Here is a 24,452-nt window from a genome sequence, read left to right on the forward strand (position 1 = left end):
ACCACAATGCCTGGCTATTTTTAGAGACAAGGTCTCACTTTGGCTAAGGCTGGTCTCAAACTTGTGAACTCAGGCAATCCACCCCCCTCAGCCTCCCAAAGTACTAGGATTACAGGCGTGAGCTACTGCACCTGGCTTGAATTAATTTTGTATATGTTGTAGGGTAAGTGTCCAGCTTACTTCTTTTGCATGTCAATATACAGTTGCTACTGCCTCATTTGTTCAAGAGGATGGCTTTTTTTCCAACATTTTTTTTTTTTTTTTTGAGAAAAAACTTCACTCTGTAGCCCAGGCTAGAGAGTAGTGGCATCATCATACCTCGCTGCAACCTCAAACTCTCAGGCTCAAGTGATCCTCCTGCCTCAGCCTCCCAGAGTGCTGGGACTATGGGTGTGAGCCACTGTGCCCAGGGAATTATTTTCATTTATCTCTTAAAACTTCAGTGTATATTTTCTAAGAACAAGTGTATGGGCTATGTATCCACAGCAAAATTATACAAATCAGGGAATCTAATGGTGATATAATATTATTTAATGTTATCTAAATCCATGCTGTATATTCAAATATGGCCAATTGTTCCAATGATGTAATTATAGCATGTGTGTGTATATATGTGATCCAGGATTCATACAATATTTAGTTTACATTTTTCTTCAACCTGAAACATATACTCAGCTTTTCTTTGCTTTTCACTACAATTTGACAACTTAAAGAGGATAGGCTTATCATTTTGTAGAATGTTTCTCTATTGGGGCCTATATAATGTGATCTTGTGGACAAATTCAAGAGTAGAATTTTAGGTTAACATTTGCCCACACAGAAAGGGAAGCAGGGACAAGGAAAACCTCAGGTGACCAAGGTTAACATCATCAGTGCTAGGCCATGTTAATACTAAGTACCCTGGATTATTATGTGATGATAATGGCATTTGTTTCTACAACCTTTGTGTCTTTATGAATGCAATTTAATTATCCAAACAAATAATTAGTGAACAAATCCCACTGAAGGGACATTCTACAAAACATGCGACCAGTATTCCTCAAAATTGTCAGGGTCATAAAAATAAAGAAAGTGAGAAACTGTCCCAGCCAAGAGGAGCCTAAAGAGACTTGATGACTATGTGTGATGTGCTGTCCCGGGTGGGATTGTGGAGGAGGAAAAGCACATTAGGTAAAAATTAAGGAAATCAGAATGAAGCTTGGACTTTGAGAACCTTCTCTACTCTCTTTGTAATTTTTCTATAAATGTAAAACTGTTATGAAAAATAAAGTGTATTAAACATTTTAAGATACGCACGTATTTCAATGTTCCTGGATCGTTACTGAATTTCTAGTTCATGCCTATGGACTCAAGCTGAGATCACCTCTGGAATGTTTTATGAGTCCACAATTGCTCAATATCATTGACCTGTTGACTGTTGGTCGCAATAACTACTTCTTATCAGCCATCAAACTGCACAACTAACTGGGCAGAGATTAATGATTGTTTTCTCTTTACTAGAAAACCTGCCTGCCAGCAGCTGCCACGGCCTCTAGCAATGTCTGCAGCTGAAACCCACACACTGAGCCTGAGGAGCTGATCATGGCCGATGACAATGTGTGGTGTGAAGGGACACCTTTCCCGAGGGTCTAAGCCTTTCCCTAGTCTAGGCCTAATACTCCCTACTTGACCTGAGTGTCTGTTTCCTGTTTTCTAGGTATAACTGGGGATTGGAAAAATTACTTCATGGTGGCCCAAGCTGAAGTCTTTGATAAACTATTCCAGGAGAAAATAGCAGATCTTCCTCAGGAGCTGTTCCCCTGGGAATATGTCTAAGATATTTTTGGATCTTATATGGATACTGCTACTTTTTCTCCTTCCCTGTACATGTGCATAAAACCTACTACTTTGTCCTCAGGCCTTGAATTATTGAATCTTTGTATCTTTGACTACTTCCTTGTTGAAATCACCATGGTACCCATATGCATGTAATGGCATCCCAGACTGTTTGAAATGTTAGTAATGTTTCAAACATGTAGCATTCTATTATATAGAATGCTAAGTATTATTCATAAGTATGTTCAAAAAAATTTTTTGAGACAGATATTTGCTCTGTCTAGGCTGTAGGGACTAGAGTGTTTGATGTCATCATTGCTTCCCGCAACCTCCATCTCCTAAGCTCAAGAAATTCTCCTGTCTCGGCCTCCTGAGTAGCTGGTACTACAGGTATGCACCACTATGCCCAGAGAATAATAATAATGATTATTATTATTGTAGAGACCAAGGTCTCCAATGCCTTGGCCTGCCATAGTCTCAGGATTATAGTCATGAGCCATGAAGCCTGGCCAAAAATTTTTATAAAAATTAGAAAGAGTGACAGTGATAGATTTGAGAGCAAATAAGAATAAAAATAAACACAAGATACAAAATTATAGAAGAAATTAAGGCTCCTTTTCTTTCCATCAGGTATATCTTTACAATTTATTATTATTATGACCATACAAGCATTATTCAATATGCAACAGGAATATAGCCTGTTGCATAACAAGGGTGATGCCATCTTGAATAGAAACCACCACAAGGACTAATGTTTGACATCTACATGCCAGCGTGTTCTGCAGGAATGTCTTTCAACAATGACTGAAGGCTAGAAACTCCTCATAAAGAAGTAGTACACCCTCTATAGTTGACCGCCCTCCTACATTGACCAATTCCTTGCATCGACCTAATTTTCATAGACCAACATAATACATAACCATATAGTGGGCTTAGTTCCTTACGTTGACCACCTCTGTGTGTTGACCTGTTTGTTATAGTCCTTTGGGTGGTCAATTTACAGAGGTTCTACTGTACTTATCTAACCTCTCCAGTGGTCATGGGTTTCCAAAGAATTAAGACATAACAAGCTGTTCATAATTTACCCTAAAATCTTGCTGTATGAAGGATGTTTTCTAGAGGGTGGGTGTGGGGACCCACTGTCTCTCAACCACCCAAGACATCACTTCAGCTTGTAAGTCTCTATTGAGTATTCTTCCTGAGAAACTAGATTTTTTAGGCTTTGGCTTCTCAGCTCCCTTTACCTTTAGGCATAGGTTTCCATGTACCTGCTTACCATGGAACTATTCCCAACCTAGTTTTCTTTCCTGCTCTGTGATGGTTGAGCATGGACAATGAATACAGAAGAATTCACCCCTGGTAGAAAAAATTCTGCATTTCTGGGATCACTTCCAGGACCCAATGTCCTATGTAGCCTACAGTGACAAAGCATCCGGTACTTGATGGCAGTGAGGTCTTCAAAGGACTTGTTCTGGGATGTAGTAGTGGTTGTGGATCTGGCCTTGCTTCCTTCTTGTTTTTCTGTTTCCTAAATCAGCTTCTCTAGCCTCCCTAGGGATTCTGTAGGCTCCCACTACCTTTTCAATAAATGCATTTTCAGCATACATTATCCACAGTCCGCTGGAGCACTGTGCATCTAAAACCCGAGTTAGCCCACAACTACCAAAGCCCCTAACAACATCATCTCACTCCATTAGTCTGAACCCTATGTTTCACAGAGTTTTGCTTTTTGGTGGTGACATTTAGCAGGTTCCCTTGTACAGTTTCTTATAGACTGAGAATTGGGCCTGAGAACATAATTGGACTCAGAGGAGAAATGTTTGGTAAGACTGCATCATAAATGACTTTGTGTGGCTCATACCACACCACAGTGGTCTGATTCATTTTGCTTCTTGACATAGGACTGTCCTGAGCTAAAGATGGACAATCTTAAGTGGCTTAAGATATGGAAGATCTAATAGATATGGAAGGAACAGAACCAGCTTCTTCTTCAGTATATTTCAGGACTGTTCTGAGGAAGGAGCACATGGGCAGACTTACTGGGGAGACAGGAGCTTGCAGAGCTCTGTGCCTCACACCTCTGCCCACTCAGGGCATCCTCACTGAAGAGGGGCTCCTTCCTTCCCACCCCGCTGTGAGCTCACATGGGCTCATGAATGAGGAGCTACAAGGAACGTGGGCTCAAAAGCTTGGGCACTCTTGTGACAGCTGACCCAGCTGCTGCTGCTTTATCATGTCTGATGTGTTGGTCTCTGGACCAACTCTGAGCCCTTCATGCAGTGCATCCCTCAAGGGGGTGCCAAACAATCATTGAGCAGCAAGTTCAGCACAGCAGATGAATTTCAACCCCAAAGAGGCAGTGATTGGTGTTATAATTGACACCTTCCAGTATATAATGCTTCAGCTACTACCACTATTGGGGGCTGAGAGCATACTGGATTGACTGACATAGGAATCTATGCATCATTTATTCCAAACAAAAGATCAATTGTCTGGGAATGAAACTGCAGTGATAGGCACATGACCTCACAATTCACTGTCCCTGCAGTGAACTGAATTATCTGATAAGAGCTGACTTTATACAAATCAGACTAATTACATCATTGTGTAAGGTACCAGCTTGAGGACAGTCACCTGTATGGTGTGGGGGTCATTCTTCAGGGTACAGACTCAGCAAAATCCCAACAGCTGGTTAAGGAAAATGACTTGAGGTCAAGACCAACCTGGGTAATACAGACACCTCATGTCTACAAAAATTACAAAAGAAAAGAAAAACATGATCTGGGCACAGTGGCACACATCTATAGTCCCAGGTACTTAAGAGGCCAAGCTGGGAGGATCCCTTCACCCCAGGAGTTCAAGGCTACAGTGAACTATGATCATTTTCCTGTGCTATAGCCTGGGCAACAGAGTTAGATTCCATCTCAGCAAAGTAAAATTTTATCTTTTTCTCTGCAGTGGGCGTGGTGGCTCACACATGTAATCCTGGGTTGGTGATAGAGGTTGGAAAATAGGCCAATTCTAGCCTGAGAAGATAGTGAGAACCCATCTCTCAAAAAAAAAAAAAAAAAAAAAGAAAAGAAAAAAAACCAGAAAAATTACTACTTTAAAATCTGAGGTAAAGATATCACTTGAGGCCGAACATGTAAGACTGGCCCGGGCAACATAGAGAGACCTCATATCTACTAATAATACAAAAACAGTTTTGCTCTGCAAAAGACCCTATTAAGAGAAGGAAAAAAAAAAAAACAAGAATGAAGAATGTAGAGAAAATTCTTACTAATAATCTCTGGCAATGGATTTGTTCCCAGAATTTACAAAGAAGTCTCAAAACTCAGCTTGCCTTTAGACATATGAAAAAATGCTCATCATCTTTAATCATCAGAGAAATGCAAATCAAAACTACTTTGAGATACCATCTAACTCCAGTGAGACTAGCCTATATCACAAAATCCCAAGACCAGAGATGTTGGCGCGATGTGGAGGAAAGGGAACGCTTTAGCACTGCTGGTGGGAATGCAAATTAATACATTCCTTTTGGAAAGAGGTATGGAGAACACTTAGAGATCTAAAAATAGATCTGCCATTCAATCCTGTATTCCCTCTACTGGGCATATACCCAGAAGACCAAAAATCACATCATAACAAAGATATTTGTACCAGAATGTTTATTGCAGCCCAATTCATAATTGCTAAGTCATGGAAGAAGCCCAAGTGCCCATCGATCCACGAATGGATTAATAAATTGTGGTATATGTACACCATGGAATATTATGCAGCCTTAAAGAAAGATGGAGACTTTACCTCTTTCATGTTTACATGGATGGAGCTGGAACATATTCTTCTTAGTAAAGAATCTCAAGAATGGAAGAAAAAGTACCCAATGTTCTCAGCCCTACTATGAAACTAATTTAGGGTTTTCACATGAAAGCTATAACCCAGTTACAACCTAAGAATAGCGGGAAGGGGGAAAGGGAAGGGAGGGAGGGGGGAGGTGGGTAGAGGGAAGGAGATTGGTGGGATTACACCAGCGGTGCATCTTACAAGGGTATATGTGAAACTTGGTAAACGGTCTGTGAAGCTAGTGAATGATGCCCCATGATTATATCAATGTACACAGCTATGATTTAATAAAAAAAAAAAAAAGATTTCAAGGAACTCTTGGCCAAAGTGGATTAGGGATGGCAGAAAAGCACCTAAAAATGTGGTTAGCATCATTAGCAGTTAGAGAAATATGAATTCAAACCACAACGAGACGCCAGTAGATACCTAATGGAATGGCGAAAAGAAAACTTGCTAATATAACTTAGTGGAGATAGGAGCAAAAGTAACAGAGTCTGTTTTGGGATGCTGGTGGACACGCTGAATCGTACAGCCACTCTGGAGAACAGACAGATTCTTATCTAGTGTCACTTAGATTTGCACTCTTTAGAAATTCAGTATCACAGCAACATTTTTGTCTCTGGCTTCCTTTATTCATCATTATGGTCATGAGATTCATACTCACGTGCAGTATTTCTTGAGTCAATGCACCAAAGCTTATTTTATCTCATTATATTGTTGATGGGAATTTGCGAAGTTTCTGTTAGGGTTACCATCCTTAATCACCTGTCCTCAAGTCGTGTTTCTATGTCTCTTAGTGGACATTTCTGTCTGATATAGTTACATCTGGGACTGGAACGCTGCATCATCAGATGTGTGGACATGAGGATTTAGTAGATGCTGCTGGAGTGTTTTCCAAAGGGGTTGTTCCAACTTAGACTTCCACAAGCCATGGTCCCAAATCCCTTGACAAATTAGTATTTTCTAGCTCTTTGTTTTTAAGTTAAATTACACTAATGGAAACAAAGATAATATTACCTCTATTTTTACCATCTTCCTTATGGTTGTTGGTTTATAATTTAATAGCATTATGATAAGAGAATAAATAATTTATATTATTTTCAAGTTTTGGCATTTGTTGAATTTTGTCTAATGGCTTAGCATTTAGCCTGTCTTGGTGAATGAGCCATGGGTATGTGAAAAGAATGTGTATTATATCGCTCTTCGGTGTAGTATTCTTGAAAGACAAATGCCCCAAATTGATTGGGGCAATGTTCTCAAGTGACGCTGGTAGATAGGAAGTACTTTTGATTTGCATTCCTCTAATGACTAATAACCCTGAGCCTCTTTCCTACATATCTTGGCTGTTTGCTTATCTTGGGCCCATTTTTAATTGACTTTTTTTCTTGTTCAGTTGCAGAAGCTCTTTTATTTGCTCAGATATATAATCTATAAATATTTTCTCCAGTTCTGCAGATTTTCTTTCCACTGTTTTGATAGTGTTCCTTGAGGCATAATGTTTTTCACAGCAGCACACTCCATCTATTTTTTCATCTTCCCTGGCATGTGAATTAATGTTTCCTTAGCAAAGAAACCACTGGCAAATGCAAGGTCAAGGACATTTACCCCTATCTGCATTCTAAGAGTTTTAGTTTTAGTATCAGGCATTTGATCCATTTTAATTAATGTATACATTATAGGGTAAGTGTTCAGCTTCATTCTTTTCATGTAAATACACTTTTCATATAAATATACAGTTGTTATTGCCTCGGTTGCTGTAGAGGAAGGGTTTTCTGGGTTTTTTTCAGACAGAATCTCACTGTGTTGGCTGGGCTAGAGTGCAGTGGCATCATCACAGCTCACAGCAACCTCAAATTCCTGGGATCAGGTGATCTTTCTGCTTCAGCCTCCTGAGAGAGACCATATGTACACACCGCTCTGTCAGGCTAACTTTTCATTTTTTCATCATAGGGATGAGGTCTCACTGGTACTCAGGCTGGTCTTGGATTTCTCAGCTCAAGTGATCCTCCTGCCTGAGCCTTCCAGAGAGCTAAGATTACAGGCGTGAGCCATGGTACCTGGCCAATTATTCTCTTTCATCCCTCAAAATGTTGCTGTGTGTGTTCTCAGAATGAGGATACATTCTATGTGTTCACAGTAAAATTACAGAAATCAGGGAACCTGACGGTTGTACAATATTATTCAACATCCTCTCAATCCATGTTGCATGCTCAGATTTGGCCAACTGTTCACTTGACATAATTGCAGCATGGTGTCCACGTGTGGTCCCGGATTCACACAGTACGTAGCTTCATGTTCCTGCAGTCTGAGACGTGTGTTCAGTTTTCTTTGTTTTCATAACCATGTGACAATATGAAGAGGACAGACGTATTTTCAGCATGTCTCTTGATTGGGGTTTATACAATGTGATCTTATGATTATCTTCAAATCTAGAATTGACTTGAATTCTAGACAGAAAAAGGGATGAAGGGAAATGGAAAGTCACAATGGGGAATTCTGAATCCCGTAACCTCAGATGGCCTTGTTGATAGTAAGTACCCTGGATTATTACTGATGGTAAGGGCATTTGTTTCTATGACCTTTCTCTCCAAAATCCATGAAGCCAGTCTAATTGTGAGAAAAAAAATCCAACAAATCCCACTGAGGGGACATTCTATAAAATAACTGACTAGGACTCCTTCATATTGTCAGGGACATCAGAAACAAAGAATGTCTGAGAAACTGTCACAGCCACGAGGAGCCTACAGAGACTTGACCATTACGTGTGATCTGATGTCCTGGATGGGATTGTGGAGGAGAAAAATCCCATTAGATAAAAATTAAGGAAATCGGAAACTATGGGAACACTGTACTCACTCTGCAATTTCTCTATACATCTTTATTCATAAAAAATAAAGCTTATTGAAAATATATTTATCATTATTATTTTTTAGACAGAGTCTCACAATGTCACCCTGGGTAGAGTGCTGTAGCTTCAGAGCTCACAGCAACTTCAAATTCTTGGGCTCAAGTGATCCTCTTGCCTCAGGTTCCCGTGTAGCTGGGAGTATAGACTCCCCCACCCCACGAATGCCTGGCTAGTTTTCTTCTATTTTCAGGAGAGATGGGGTCTCACTCTGGCTCAGGCTGGTCTTGAACTCCTGAGCTCAACCAATCCACCCACCTCAGCCTCCCAAAGTCACACGATTACAGGCATGAGGCACTGAGCCTTGCTTTTAAAATATTTTGAAATGTGCACAGATTTGTATGTCCTTGCATTTTTGTCACTGAATTTCCTGTTCATGCCTATGATTTAAACCTCAGACTACCTCCACAATGTTTTATTGAGTTCATAACAAGTTTAATTTCATTAAACTTGTAGCTGTCGGTCACCATACCTACTTCCCTGCATCATCCAGCAAACATTGCAGCAAAGTAGACAGAGATTAACGATTGTTTTCTCTTTATTAGAAAACCTCACCTGCCAGCAGTTGCCACAGCCTCCAACAGTGTGTGCAGCTGAAACCCTCACACCACGACAAGGACCTGATCATCATGTCAGACGACCACTTATGCTATGAAGGGATCCCTTTCCCACGGGTCTTCTGCAGTCCTGAAATCCTCAGAAAAGCACGAGAAGAGTTTGTCATGAAGGATGAAGATGTGGTAACAGTGACTTTCCTCAAATCAGGTAAGGAACGGAATCCTGAGCTGAGACAGGCGGTGTCTGTGTCCCTTGTTATCTTGGTAGAGGACGGGAGAGATTTTCTTCTCACTGTGTGGCTCAGCTGTAGTGCAGTGGCCCAGTCATACTTCACTGCAGCCTCAAAGTCTTGGGCTCAAACAATCCTTCAAAGTAGCTGGAACTACAGGCATGAGCCCCCTAGCCGAGTTAATTTTTTTAAAACAATTACTTTTTATTGATATGGGGTCTTGCTATATTGTTGAGGCTGACTTGAATCATTGGTCCAAAAGCCATCCTCTTACCTCTTCCTGGGATGACAGGCAGGAGCCACCTCCTCAGGTCCTGATTAGAACGCTTTTTTTTTGAGACAGAGTCTCACTTTGTTGCCCTTGGTAGAGTGCTGTGGCCTCACAACTCACGACAACTCCAACTCCTGGGCTTAGGCGATTCTCTTGCCTCAGCCGCCCCAGTAGCTGGGACTACAGGCACCCGCCACAACATCCAGCTACTTTGTTGCAGTTATCACTGCTGTTTCAGCTGGCTGGGGCTGGGTTCAAACCCACCACCCTTGGTATATGGGGCTGGCGCCCTACACACTGAGCCACAGGTGCCACCCTAGAACCCTTTCTTATGACAGACACTGTCCAATGCTTTGGGTTGGGGAAATGCCTAGTACCATGTACGTTCAAAGAAAAGGATTCAGTCAGGGAATTACACAGTAACGTGAGTGTTCAGAGGGGAGAACCCAGTGGAGTGACTATTAAGGCTGATTCAGGTGTGTACCAGCAGGTGTACGAGGTGGATTAGTGGACTTCTCAGTGGAGCGCTGCACCTCAATTGTGGGGTATCCAAAAAAATGCAGCCAGGCAGACAATCCCTTGGGTTTCTTTAAAACCAGGGAAGAGGGAAACAACCCACAGGGGCCTGGAGGGGCCAGACTAGGCCTATGCATTCAGGTCAGCAGATGGCAAGGATTAAACCCTCTGAACATGTGTTAAATTAGGAAACCTGGTTTACTTCCCCCACCTGAATAGAACTAGCTTCTCCCTCCCCTCCATTCACATGCACTTTGGGCTGTTTACCACCCCTGCCACCTGTCCTGGCTTTCTCTTTAACCAGCCTCCCTGGAAAACTTAAGATTCTTTCAACCCTATCATTTGTACCTTTGTTAAAAATTAATAAAAGCCTTCTAAGAGGCCAGGGAGGTGCTCATTTTGTCGGTCTGCTCAGCCCGAGTTAATGTAAGCCATCTACAGACATTTTCAGATTTTGTATATTGGAGTACATTATTATCAGCATCATTTTCCCAGCCAGCATTCAAACCAGGTCGGGGTTGCCATGCACTCAACACCCCACAATCAAGCAGAAGGAGGACCACTGAAATCCTAACAGAAGGAACAGAATCTACAGTGAAATAGAGTGAAAGGGAGATTATTTAGTAAGAAGGGATATGTTCTCAAAGAGGAAGCATGCTGGGTGATGGTCAGAAATTGGAAAAGGGCCTGACAAATCCAAGGGACTGGAAGACGTAGATCGTATCTAGATGGGAGTGGGGCTGGGGGGTGAGAGTCTGCAAAGAGGCCAGATTGAGGCCAAAGGCACTGCAAGTGGCAGGACCCTGAAAAACAAACAGCAATGGGGACTTATTCAAAGACTTCAGCAAATGGCCAAAAGATGGCAGCATCCAAACACCCACTGACAGATGAGGGATAAACGGAGTGTGGCAAGTAGGTACAATGGAAATAGGGCTCCTCCTTCAAAAGGAAGAAAGTGCTGATGCATGCTAGAGCAGGGATAAACCTGGAGGACATTACACTAAATTCAGTTATCCAGTCACAAAAATGCACACATTGCATGGTTCTACTTACATAAGGTGGCGCCAGGGCTGAGGGAAAAGGGGATGAGGAATTGTTGTGTAATATAAATAGGGTCTCAGTTTTGCAAGATTAGAAATATGGAGATTGGCTGTGCAACAACAGAAACATAGTTCACACTACTAAACTGTATGCTTAAAATCAGTACATTGTGGGTGGCAACTGTGTCTCAGTGAGTAGGGCGCCAGCCTCATATACCGAGGGTGGCAGGTTCAAACCCGTCCCCGGCCAAACTGCAACAAAAAAATAACCGGGCGTTGTGGCAGGCGCCTGTAGTCCCAGCTACTCGGGAGGCTGAGGCAAGAGAATTGCCTAAGCCCAAGAGTTGGAGCTTGCTATGAGCTGTGATGCCACAGCACTCCACCGAGAGCAATAAAGTGAGACTCTATCTCTACAAAATAAATAAATAAACAGTACATTGTATGTTATGTGTATTTTACCTTTTTTTTTTTAGAATTTATTCGAGTTACCATCGTTTTCCCCTCTTTATCCAGAAACAAACTGGTTGGTTGAGATCCTCCACCTGATTCACTCCAAGTGGGATACCAAGTGGGTTCAGTCTGTTCCCATCTGGGAACGCTCAACCTGGCTAGAGACTGAGGCTGGGTTTGCATTAGCGAATAAGAAGGAGGAGCCCACGTTTGCTCACCTCCCGCCTCCCCATCCATCTCTTCCCCAAGTCTTTCTTCAGTTCCAAGGCCAAGGTCAGTTCACAATCATCAAAACATGTAGGACCAATGCCTTTCAAATGTTAATATATCTGTAAATCATGTGGAGACCTTGTTGAAATGCATTATCATTCAGTAGGTCTGGATAGGACCTGAGATTCTGCATCCAGTGTGGCTGTTCCAAGGACCGTAGCTGAGTGCAAGTGTATGACCCATTCCACATAATATGCCAGCAATATACAAGCCAGGCACAAAGTGACATGGTGATGGGAGAATCTTGGATAAACGTATTTTAGGCCCAGCTAGAATTTACAACTGTTCTATATGAAAGGGTCTGACGATTAAGTTCCTGAACTTGCCACCATGCACTTATGTTGGCAGGACTTCACAAACAACCTGGGAAGGATTCACAACTTTGGTATATCAGTGTGTCACAGCTGTGTTTGTGTGTGTGGGGCTGCTTTCCTGGGTGGCGTTCTTATTGTTGTTGTGTGTTTGTGTGTGCCATCACCAGTTGGTCAGTGTTTGCACTAGAGCAAAGAACAAACATTGAATTTCTTGTGAAGTTGGTAAGAGTGGAAGTGAAATCAGGGACATGTTAGTCTAAGTGAATGGGGATAACGCCATGAAGAAAACCACAGTGTACATGCAGATGACAGGTTATTAGAGGATAGAGAAATCATCACGGATGAGGAGACCAGGGGGCCAGTACTGAGCAGACGAAACCGATGGAAGCTTTGCACAAATTCATGTGATTGTGAGTCAAAATCATTAGCTGGCTGTGAGAAGTACAGCACTCCAAGTAAATGTCAGTGGAGAAACAGGACAATTTTAAGTGAAAATCTTGTCCCACACCATGTGGATCTTGCATAATGACAATGCATCAGCCGACATGGCACCATCTGTGAGGGAGTTTTCCATCAGTAAACAAATAACTGTACTGGGCACTCTCCCTACTCACCGGATCTGGCCCCCATTGACTTTTTCTTTACCTAAAGAGAAAGGAAATACTGAAAGGAAGACATTTTGATGACATTTAGGACATCACAGGTAGGATGACAGCACTCTGATGTCAATTCCAGAAAAAGAATTCCAAACTAGCTTGGAAACATAGACTGGACACTGGCCTCAGTGCAAAGCTTCCTAAGGTGGAGCCTTCAAAGGTGACCCTAGTGATGTTCAGCAATGAGAGATGTAGCACTTTTTGTAGGATGAGTAGTTCTGAACCTTCATTGTCAGACCTTGGTGTAGTTGTGAAATTTAATTGTCAGATCTCAGTATACTAGATAAGCCCCTTTGTGTTGTTCTAAAATAAACAGTGAGCCAATGTTGAGTCAGTAAGTGCCTCTTGCCACTGAGAAGAAGTTGAGATGTTCATATGGGAACCAGCACATTTGTAACTCGATGCTGAAATGCAGGGAGATCACTCTGGTGTGGTGGATAGTGTTTGTAACCTCTGTGTGTTACTGTGGGTAGCTGTCTATGCACATGAGCAGCCACACGGATCTCCCCAGTCGCTGAACAGTGATCACCAGAAGGAACAACTGTCCTCCAGGATCTCACATATAGCAGACCAATTTTAGAAACATACTTTGCTAAAAAATATCAATTTAAAAAAGAAAAAAGAAAACAAAAGAAGGAAGGAAAGAAAGGAGGAAAGAGGGGAGGGAGGGAGGATGGAAGAAAGGAAGGAAAGAGAAACAGGCTTTCCTAGGTCTTTATTGGTTTGTGAATTTTTAAATATTTTTAGTTAAAACTAAGTGGACAAACTTCACATAACAGTCTCCTCTCTTAGAAATTTTACCTTGTGTGGTAGCACAGTGAATTTGTCACAACATGGCTCTTACATGTGTCTTATAGTTTTTGGTAAATCCCTGTGTGGGGGGACTGAGGACTAGAGAGATATGAGGACTAGAATCATGTCACAGAGACAGTGGGTGCAGAATCCAAAGGAAAATTCACATGCTCAAATGCCAGTTAATCTTCCTCATGTATGTGAGTAGATGTGTGTGTTTGTGGGTAGTGATCTTAAGTATTAGCTTGATGAGTATTTTCATCAGTGCCCACACACAGAAGTCAACGCTCCCTGCCTTAAACTCCTAGCTTAGTTTTGCTTGTTCTTGAACTTCATACAAATAAGAGTCATGCTGTATGAACATTGGATGCCTGACTTCCTTCACTCAATGTCATGTCTGTGAGAGTCACCCATAGTCTTGGACATACATACGGATATATATTTCTATATATCTATGAATGCACCATAATGTATTAAACCATCCTCCTGTTAATGATCTTGAAACTATCTACACAAATTCAATGCTTCTCACGTTTTAAAACCCTCCTGTTGCTTCACATTGTGAGTAGACTCACATAGCCCAGAGGGAAGGGCAAGGCTTTCCTCCTCCATTGTTATAATCCTGGAGCAGTGACTTACTCATATAAACTTTAAATTTTACATTTTATTAATGAATGCATTAAATTATTTATTAAAAGGATTCATTAATATTCAATAGACATATTCTAGGAATTGGCTATTTTTCCATTTTTATGAAGATTACAAAAGGTGGAAATAAATGTACTGATTTGTCATTCTCATATTTTCCCATAAGGTGATTTATGTCATCAGAAATCCCAAGGATGTTATTGTATCTGGTTATTTCTACTGGATTTCAGTGAATTTCTCTAAGAAAACCCAAGTCAGTGGAACAGTTTCTTGAATGATTCCTGGGAAGGAAATGGTGAGTGCGGTGTAAAATATGGACGCTAGAGGGCGCGCGGAGTCCGTTCTCAAACTTCACCTGCCCCCTCGCCTTGAATCTACTTCTCACCAGCCCAGGGCTACAAGGATCTGTCACCGTTGCAATCCAAATCTGCAAAGTGCACCTATTCTCCTATGTGGCAGCAGAGCTCTAGTCAGCCCCTCAGCTTATCCCTGATAAACCGTCCACACTATTTGCTGAGTCTTCACAACTCTCGCACTATCGCAGATAACTATATTCTCATCTCCACTCTCCAAATTTGTGGCTCTCTGAAAGTCAGCTTTTCATAACCTTCCCAGAGAAATAATTCTGACTCTTTAACTTTCTACTATTGTTTTTCAGAAAATGCCTCTTTTCAAAACAACCTTAATCCTCTGTTTCTATCAGTCTCAAAAGGTTTCCATGACTCTGGAATCTCTGTACTTTTAGTTATGCAGAATCCCTGGGCTTTTTCAAGCACTTGTAATGTGGCAATTTTTCTCAAAGTGCATGCTGAGTCCCCTGTGTCAGCTGTGATCTGTCTCTGGAGCTCTCGGAGCCTGGAGAGAAGCCGTACGTAACCTTGAGTTCAAACTGTGCAAAATTGAGAGAATCTCTACTCACTCCTCAAACTCTTTGTACTGCAGGTGTGTCTCACATGAAATGTTATGATATGTGGGAGTTTTCTAAAATAAAACAGTTGGGAAAAGGGAAACAGATGAAATAAAGTGTATTCAAAATAAGTTATCAGGACATTCTTCCTTGGGAACTATCCCCATGTATTCCTTACTTTTGCCAAATTATAAAACTCTCTTACTGTAAAAAAAAGAAATAACAATCTACCAATAATGATCAAAGCTAAGAAAAGAGCTTGTGGGAGCTCCTAGTGTATGTTGAGGGTCTGTGAATATACTGAAATACATATGTAATTATGTATATGAAAATGTAACCTGAATGCATCTTAAATGTTCCCACTATCAAAATAATGACACCTACATGATAACTATGTTATTGAGTTCCATCTTCTCACTTTACAATAGATACATCAATGAAAACATTGCGTTGTACATTGTAAATATATACAAACTTTTGTTGTCAATTATATTGTAATAAAGCTGGTGGAGGAGTGAACCTAAAAGATGGAATTAACCTGTCTGTCTCTCTGCCTCCCCCCATGCAGTGCCATACGGGTCATGGTTTGACTATGTTTGTGGCTGGGTGTCCATGAGAGAGAGGGAGAACTTCCTGATGCTGAGTTATGAAGAGCTGAAATGGGTAACTATCATTTTAGTAGTCAGTGCACACCCTCTCACCACCAGCTTCTCTTCCTCTGACATCACTCCATTTCTCTGTGTCTCCATTCCCTCTTCTCAGTCAAAATTTAGCCTTGAAAATAGTCACTAAGAGTAAGATTAGCTCCCTGGTCTTCATTGCCCTCCTTCTGGTTGCCATTTCACACCATTCATGTTTTTTTTCCTTGTTCTTCTTCACTTTCTCGTCAAACATCTAAAGGGGTTTCCTAGGCATTCAGCAGAGGACCAGGGCACATGCCCCCACTGGTGGTTGTAAAAAGCTTTGTGGGCAGGACATGTGGTGCTGCTGATGACCCAGTGATGAGAGGGCCCTGGGGAAGGGTCAGAACAGTTCAGTTCAGTTCCCGTTCAGTCCCAGAGAGGTGTCCAAGGGTTTGACATCTCAACCTGACTGGTAAGAAGAGAAATGAAGACATGAGATCAACCTGTGTGAATGTGCTGAGATGCCGAGGACCCGAGGGGCTGCTGCTGCTGAGAGACAGGAGCAGTGGTCAGGTGATGCTCAGGACCAGTGAGGGTGAGCAGACCACTGTAGAAAGAATCTGACCTGGGCGGTGCCTGTGGCTCAAAGGAGTAAGGCACTGGCTCCATATGCCAGAGGTGGTGGGTTCAAACCCAGCCCCAGCCAAAAACTGCAAAAAAAAAAGAAAGAAAGAATCTGACCTATTGCTGGCATCCTGGAGAAAGAGACAGTGACATAAACACTGGATGTTGCGTCCACCTGAGAAACATTGCTCCCCGTCGTCACTTTCCTCTGCCCACCTCTGTCAAATCCCTGACGGCCTCAGCATGAATCCATTTTAATCAGGAAACCTTTCTTAACACGTTTAAGTCCCTTGGGTCATGATTTTATAACTTCTTGTAATTTTCCTTTCAACTCATACACTGAACTTCAATTTTAGCTGTTTCCACACTTGTGTGACTACTTTTTAGACAACTGGGGCTCATGAAATTAAAAAAAAAAATTTTTAAGCATTTTAGTTCTAAGAGCAAAGTCTATGATTCATAGGAAAGCCTTTCTAGTGTAAAAAGTTATTTTTCTCTCATAATCTCCCAGGACTCTGTAGCAAGAACTCACTATTGATATATAAGAAGATCTTATAAAACTGTGTATCATTCAAATGTTAGTTATGAGCAACAGATTGTTTGATGGCACAGCCAGGAGTTGAAATCAATTCCTTAAATCTTCATCAAGTTCTCCCCGATTTGCTCCTTCTTTAATCCTAATCATCATTTAGGAGCCCTTCTCAAGACTCTCTAGAAACTCTAGGCCTTGTTGTTTAATGATAAGTTGTCTGATAATCAACTGGACTGAGAAATCCATCAGGATCCCGGCATCTTTCCCACACTCCCTGCTCTCTCTTCTTTAGCGGTTTCTCTTGCTTTCTCCTGGCTGCATCCAGCTCCATAACTTCTCCCTTCTGTGTCCTGTTTCTCTCTTCTTCTTCCCCCTCCTCATCCTCACCCTGCTTCTCATCCTGGTCTCTCTGTCGTCTTTCTCTCTCACATCCTCTCTCTTGTTTTTCCTTCTTTTAGGACACAGAAGGAACTGTGGAGAAGATCTGTCAGTTCCTGGGTAAGAAGGCAGAGCCAGAAGAACTCAGCCTAATCCTCAAGAACAGCTCCTTCCAGGCCATGAGAGAAAACAAGATGTCCAATTTCTCACTGGTGGATGACACTGATTTAGTTCACAAAAACCCACTTCTGAGAAAAGGTAAGAGAAAATTCTCTGGTTTCAAAATGTCCCAGAACACATGGAGGGCTTTCTTGTGCTTACAACAAGTGCTAACAGCTGAGATAAAGGAAGGTTTGAATGTATTCAATGCAAATTGCTCATTCCCCAGAGCATTTCTCCTGTCCCCTCATTTGGGGGGGGGGTCTCTTATCATGGTGCTGGTGGGAATTCTAGACACTTGGATAAAGTTCAACCATCATGAGACGGTACCTGGGTGATGAGAAGTCATTTAGATTCTCTCGCCTCAAAATCTGGCACAAGATGGTGTTCAGGCTACAAACAGTGACCAGGTTACTTAGCTCCTCCCACCAGGCTTGAAAGCTGTCCTTGATCTGGGGAAGGAGAACAGAGTTGGGTTGTTCACACAGGAGCTACCTCATTGGGAAATTAATGTAGGAAACTATCCTTCAGAAAGGCATGAATGAAGGATTGACTTAGCTGGAAAAAGGAGAAGAGAGGCTTTGCTATCTGACATGGTGAGGTCTCTGTGATTAAAACTTGTCCATGGCCTCTTCACTTGGGCTCAAGACAAATGGAAATATATTTTGTGTGGAAATGAAGAATCAATTTTTTCCAAAATCCTACACTTCAAATATATGTATAATAGTGCTTCATGGAAGGAAGTAATCAAATGATTGTTAAGTATCAAGGGACCTTGAGCAGGTCAGGGCCTCTGCTGTCTCAATCATCCAGTAGAACAGAGGCCAACAAGGTCAATCTTAAGCCCTAACATCCAATGGAATTGGCCCTGCTGGGTTGTGTGGATTGCTGGGGTCCCATGACCTCTTTCTTGTTTCAAATTACTCTCTTTGGACTAAGAAGATCTACACCATGCCACCATTGCATTTTGAAAGCAGGTAACATGTCTGGTTTCACAGGTTAGCAGCTAGAGAGGAATTGTGCCTCCAAATGAATCATACCTCAAGTTCCACTCATGCCTGTTGTAAGACTTAGGAGATATTTACAGGAGATTTTAGGCTTAGATTTGATGCTGGAATGGGTTAGGACTTTGGGGCTGCTGAGATTGTGTGCATTGCATGTATTTTGCATGTGAGAAAGACAAGGACGTTGGGCTGTGGAAAGCAAAGTGATATGCGCCTTTTAGGGTGGATCCTAACACAATATGCCTGCATCCTTAGAAGAAGAGGAAACGTGGACACACACACGTACAGACACAGAGAGGACATGAAGGAGCAATGGATGTTTACAGGGCACCAGTTACACAGGAGATGAAGTCCTGCTCCATCATTTTTACTATGAAAGTTAATATTTTATATTTACATAATATATAACTATATATAATTAAATTAGGTATAATTATCTGTTATTGTATATTACTTATTTCTTATCTTGATTTATGTAAATATGAATCTGTATGATATACAAATAATGAGATAAGCTTGTAATAAAGAGTAGGACTTCTGGCAAGAAAATCTTTAGTCCAGTGAGAGTCTATTTTAGTTAATGGTGAAAGGTGTGGGTCCAGTTTCAGTACTCTACAGGTTGCCAGCCAGTTCACCCAGCACCATTAGTTAAATAGGGAATCTTTTCCCCACTGAATGTTTTTAATTGCCTTGTCAAAGATCAAATAACAGTAAGTAGCTGGATTCATCTCTTGGTTCTCTATTCTGTTCCAGACATCTACTTCTCTGTTTTTGTGCCAGTACCATGCTGTTTTGATCACTATCAATTTACAGTATAGTCTGGGGTCTGTTAGCGTGATTCCTCCTGCTTTGTTTTTATTTCTGAGTAATGTCTTGGCTATTCTAGTTTTTTTCTGATTACATATAAAACGAAGTATTATTTTTTCAAGATCTTTATAGTATGACAGTGGAGCTTTAATAGGGATTGCATTAAAATTGTATATTGCTTTGGGTAGTAGGACATTTTAACAAGTTGATTCTTCCCAGCCATGAGCATGGTATGTTTTTCCATTTGTTAACATTTTCAGCTATTTCTTTTCATAGAGTTTCCTAGTTCTCTTTATAGAGATCTTTCATGTCTTTTGTTAGATAAACTCCCAAATATTTCATCTTCTTTGGCACTACTGTGAATGGGATAGAGTCCTTGACTGTTTTTTCAACTTGACTATTGTTGGTATATATAAAGGATACCGATTTATGGATATTGATTTTGTAAAGTGAGATGCTGCTGTATTCCTTGATCACTTTTAAGAGTTTTGTAGTAGAATCTCTGGTGTTTTCCAGGTATACAATCATATCATCTGTGAAGAGCGAATGTTTGATCTCTTCGGACCCTATATGGATACCCTTGATTGCCTTTTCTTCCCTAATTGCGATGGCTAAAACTTCCATTACAATGCTAAAGAGCAGTGGAGACAATGGGCAGCTTTATCCTGCTCCTGATCTGAGTGGAAATGATTTCAATTTAACTCCATTCAATATGACATTGGCTGTGGGTTTTCTGTAGATGGCCTCTATCAGTTTAAGAAATGTCCCTCCTATACCAATTTTCTTAAGTGTTCTGATCATGAAGGGATGCTGGATATTATCAAAAGCTTTTTCTGCATCAATTGAGAGAATCATATGGTCTTTGTTTTTTAATTTGTTTATGTGCTGAATTATACTTATATATTTACATATATTGAACCAGCCTTGAGACCCTGGGATAAAACCGACTTGGTCATGATGTATAAATTGTTTGATGTGTAGCTGGATTCTGTTTGTTAGGATCTTGAATATTTTTGCATCTATATTCATTAGTGATATTGGTCTATAATTTTCTTTCCTTATTGGGTCTTTTCCTGGTTGGGGATCAGGGTGATGTTTGCTTCATCAAATGTGTTGGGTAGTCTTCCTTTTTTTTCTACCTTTTGGAACAGGTTGAGTAATATAGGTCCTAGTTCCTCTTTAAAGGTTTGGTAGAATTCTGACGTGAAGCCATCTGGGCCAGGGATTTTCTTTTTAGGGAGATTTTGTATGGTTGATGCTATTTCAGAACTTGATATTGGCCTGTTCAACATTTCCACTTGATTCTGTCTAAGTCTTGGAAGGTGACGTGCTTCCAAGTATTGGTCAATTTCCTTCAGATTTTCATATTTCTGAGAATAAAGTTTCTTGTAATATTCTTTAAGGATTTTTTGAATTTCTGAAGAGTCTGTTGTTGTTTCGTCTTTGTTGTTTCAAATTGATGAAATTAGAGATTTTACTCTTTTTTTCATGGTTAGGTTAACCAAAGGTTTATCTATTTTACTGACCTTTTCAAAAAACCAACTTTTTGATTTATTGATCTGTTGTATAATTCTTTTGTTTTCAATTTCATTTAATTCTGCTCTAATTTTGGTTATTTCTTTCTTCTACTGAGTTTGGGTTGGAATGTTCTTTCTTTTCCAGTTGCTTGAGATATCCCATGAAGTTGTTAACTTCCTATATTTCTGTTCTCTTGAGGAAGGCTTGCAGTGGTATAAATTTTCCTCCTAGGACTGCATTTGCAGTATCCCAGAGGTTCTGATAATTCATGTGTTCATTGTCATTTTGTTCCAAAAATTTGGCAATTTCCTTCTTAATCTCATCTCTGACCCAGCCATCATTCAGCATAAGGTTATTTAACTTCCATGTTTTTGTATGAGTATGCAAATTCCTGTGGTTACTGAGTTCAACTTTTATTCCACGGTGGTCCTAGAAGATGCAAGGAATAATTTCTATTCCTTTAAATTTACTGAGGTTAGACTTGTGACCTAAGATGTAATCGATTTTGGAGTATGTTCCATGGGCTGATGAGAAGTATTTGTATTCAGTTTTGTTGGGATGAAATGTTCTGTAGATGTCTGCTAAATCCAAATGTTGGATGGTTCGGTTTAAATCTAAAATTTTATTGCTCAGCTTCTTATTGGAGGATCAATCCAACACTGCCAAAGGAGTGTTGAAATCTCCGACTATTATGGAACTGGAGGAAATCAAGTTGCTCATGTCTGTTAGAGTTTCTCTTATAAATTTAGGTGCATTCTAGTTGGGTGCATAGATATTAATAATTGAAATCTCATCATATGGACTATTTCCCTTAACAAATATGAAGTGACCATTCTTATCTTTCCTTACTTTTGTTAGTTTAAAGCCTATTGTGTCTGCAAATAGAATTTCAACCCCTGAGTTTTTCTGATTACCATTTGCCTGAAATATGGACATCCACCCTTTCACCCTGAGTCTATATTTATCTTTTAAGGTAAGATGTGACTCTTGTATGCAGCATATATCAGGCCTGAGTTTTTGTATCCAGTCAGCCAACCTGTGCCTTTTTAGAGAACAGTTTAAGCCATTCACATTAATGGAGGATATTGATAAGTCTGGTAAAATTTTGGGTATTGATTTTCTCGAAAGTCCAGTGGACATTTTTAATCCTTTCACCACTGTGGAAGTTGGAGTTTGATCAAAAGTTTCTGAGTGAGTTTACTTTTGTGGTAGAGGATTGGGCTGGTCATTATGGAGGATAGGTCTGAGAATATCCTGAAGAGCTGGTTTGGTTATGGCAAATTTCTTCAACATATGAATGTCATTAAAGTATTTAATTTCTCCATCATAAATGAAACTCAGTTTAGCTGGATACAGGATCCGGGGTTCAAAGTTATTTTGCTTTAGGAGATTAAAAGTCGATCACCACCCTCTTCTGGCTTGAAAAGTTTCAGCAGAGAGATCTGCAGTCATTCTAATATTCTTCCCTTTGTAGGTAATGGATTTCTTACGTCTGGCTGCTTTCAGAATTTTCTCCTTCATATTAACTTTAGTGAAGTTAATTATGATATGCCTGGGGAATGTCTTATTCAGATTGAGTCATGCTGGGGTTCTGAAACTGTCTGCTATCTGAATTTCAGAATCTCAAGGCATGTGTGGAAAATTCTCTTTCATAATTTCATGGAGAAGGGCCTCTGTGCCTGGCGAGGCCACTTGATCACTTTCAGGGATTCCAATGAGGCAGATACTAGCCTTCTTCGAATTATCCCAGAGCTCTCTGAGATAATGATCTATTTTTGCTCTCCATTTCTCTTCCTCTTTGAGAGGTTGGGAGCATTCAAAGGCTTTCTTCAATGTCAGAAATCCTTTCTTCTGCTAGCTCCACTCTGTTACTGAGGGATTCTACTGTATTTTTCAGATCTTTGAGGGCTGCAAATTCTTGCTTCAGTGCATCAAAATCTTTGGTGGTTTTGTCTTTACATTCGTTAAATTCTTGAGACAACTTTTGAATTTCTCCTTGAATTTCTAATTCCAACTTTTGAATTGCTCCTCGAATTTCAAATTCCAAATTTTCCTCCATTCTATTAATCTTGTTTCCAATCCAAATTGTGAATTTGTTTTCTGACATCTCGGCCAGCTGTTTATGAATGGGATCATCAGTTACGTCTGCCATATCTTTCCTTGAGGGGGGTTGATCTATTCTTGGTATTCATGTTACCAGAGTTTTTCTGCTGATTCTGCCCCATGATTGTTTTACACCGTTTGATTTTTCCCCTGAAGCTTTGTCAAGGGCCCATACAGTGCTATGGCCTGAGAAACTGGGGCCTTGTTTGGTGTGGTGGGGCTAAGTGGTTCTGTCTTGTTTTCAGCTGGTCTCTGTTTGACCCTAGTGAAACAGTTACTCTGGGTTGAAGTCTCAGCTGTGGAGAAATACCAGCAATTATGTCACCCCACCCCCCACAGGCAACAATTGGAAAAAGAAAATCAAACCTTCCTATAACCACACACCCAGGGTACTACTTGAATAGTCCTCGGGCAATTGGCTCAGTTCAAAAGGTCCAAATCAATTGTCTCAGTCAGCACCTGTCTCAGGTGGGAGAGTTTAAAAGGTCTCTGGCAACTGGATCGCAGGGGTCTGGTGACAACTCAGATATGGCTTGTTCTGGTGCTCCGTGGAGTCAGGAGGACCCACCCAACAAATAGATTAGTCTGGGAAGGTTGATGCCTCCTTCTCCACCTTGCACCTCTGTCACACCCAGTCACTGATAGCCCTGCAGCGCTGTGATCCATTTGCCTGTAGTGAACAGATACTCCAGGGGTTTGTACCTGCCTGAATCACAAGGAAATCTATTTCTGCTCAGCCAGGCCACTGCACTCTGCATCTATCCAGCAGGGGGAGGTGAGGCCTGACAACCTCAGGTGCTTGATGGAGGCTTGAGGGTGTTCACTCAGTTCCAGCCCCGCCCCTGATTGATGTTACTGACAGAACAGAACTGAACAACTTTGCGGGAATTTGTTTCTGTCCCTGCTAAATCCCCCTTCAGAAGAGAAGCTGTTTTGAGTGCCCAGAGACTGTGCCTCAGGCCCTGTCTTTGATCCTGTAGGTTTGTATTCAGTTAGCCGTCAGTTCTAGCCTCCTGCCTTCCTTGGTCTATAGGCTGACAATCCCCTGAGGGTCTGGTGCGTCTTTGGCTGAGTAAAGGGGTCCTCTGGGTCAGCCCCGCCCTGGGAACTTCGCAGCTCTGCATGTGTGTTTCCAGTCCCCACGCTCCACCCAGGTCGGTACCGCCTCCGGCAAACCCTTTACTCACCTGGCCTGCATTTCCATCCCAGATCTGTTCCACGGTGGTTGCCACCTGAGAAGATGCCTGGCCTCCTCTGGTTGCCCAGGGTGACAGGGGGTGTGGCTTTGGAATATCCAGGAGTGATTGGGGGTGTGGCTTTGGAATATCCAGCCAACCCGCCTCTCCTCACTCCCGTGCTGCAGAATCAGCACCTACCAGCTATAGTCTAGGCCCTGTCCACACCCCTCGAGAAATTACCCAAGAATCTAGACTCCTGGGGGACAGGCCTCCAGACCTCAGAGTGAGAGTGGAGGGGAGTGCTGGGAGCTC

At 41.4% G+C, this 24,452-nt stretch overlaps 2 protein-coding genes across 3 annotated transcripts in view; both read left to right on the plus strand.

The window, feature by feature from the left end:
• Positions 1 to 24,452, plus strand: part of LOC128595776 (sulfotransferase 2A1-like) — a 370,742-nt gene that overhangs the window by 72,956 nt on the left and 273,334 nt on the right. Inside the window, exon 1 of one of the 2 annotated variants that reach the window (XM_053604738.1) lies at positions 17,569 to 17,629. The exons of the other annotated variant lie outside the window; for it this stretch is intronic. The gene's annotated coding sequence lies outside the window, so the exon portion shown is untranslated. Of the gene's footprint in view, positions 1 to 17,568; positions 17,630 to 24,452 lie in introns of those variants that run through there. 2 annotated transcript variants of the gene reach the window in all.
• LOC128596568 (sulfotransferase 2A8-like) overlaps positions 8,122 to 24,452 on the plus strand; it is a 210,618-nt gene continuing 194,287 nt past the window's right edge. Inside the window, exons 1-3 of the mRNA XM_053606146.1 lie at positions 8,122 to 8,214; positions 9,109 to 9,328; positions 11,691 to 11,900. Of these exons, the coding sequence (XP_053462121.1) occupies positions 8,122 to 8,214; positions 9,109 to 9,328; positions 11,691 to 11,900 (523 nt within the window). The remainder of the gene's footprint in view (positions 8,215 to 9,108; positions 9,329 to 11,690; positions 11,901 to 24,452) is intronic.

The sequence above is a fragment of the Nycticebus coucang genome, chromosome 10, assembly GCF_027406575.1.
Source record: "Nycticebus coucang isolate mNycCou1 chromosome 10, mNycCou1.pri, whole genome shotgun sequence".
Taxonomy (NCBI): domain Eukaryota; kingdom Metazoa; phylum Chordata; class Mammalia; order Primates; family Lorisidae; genus Nycticebus; species Nycticebus coucang.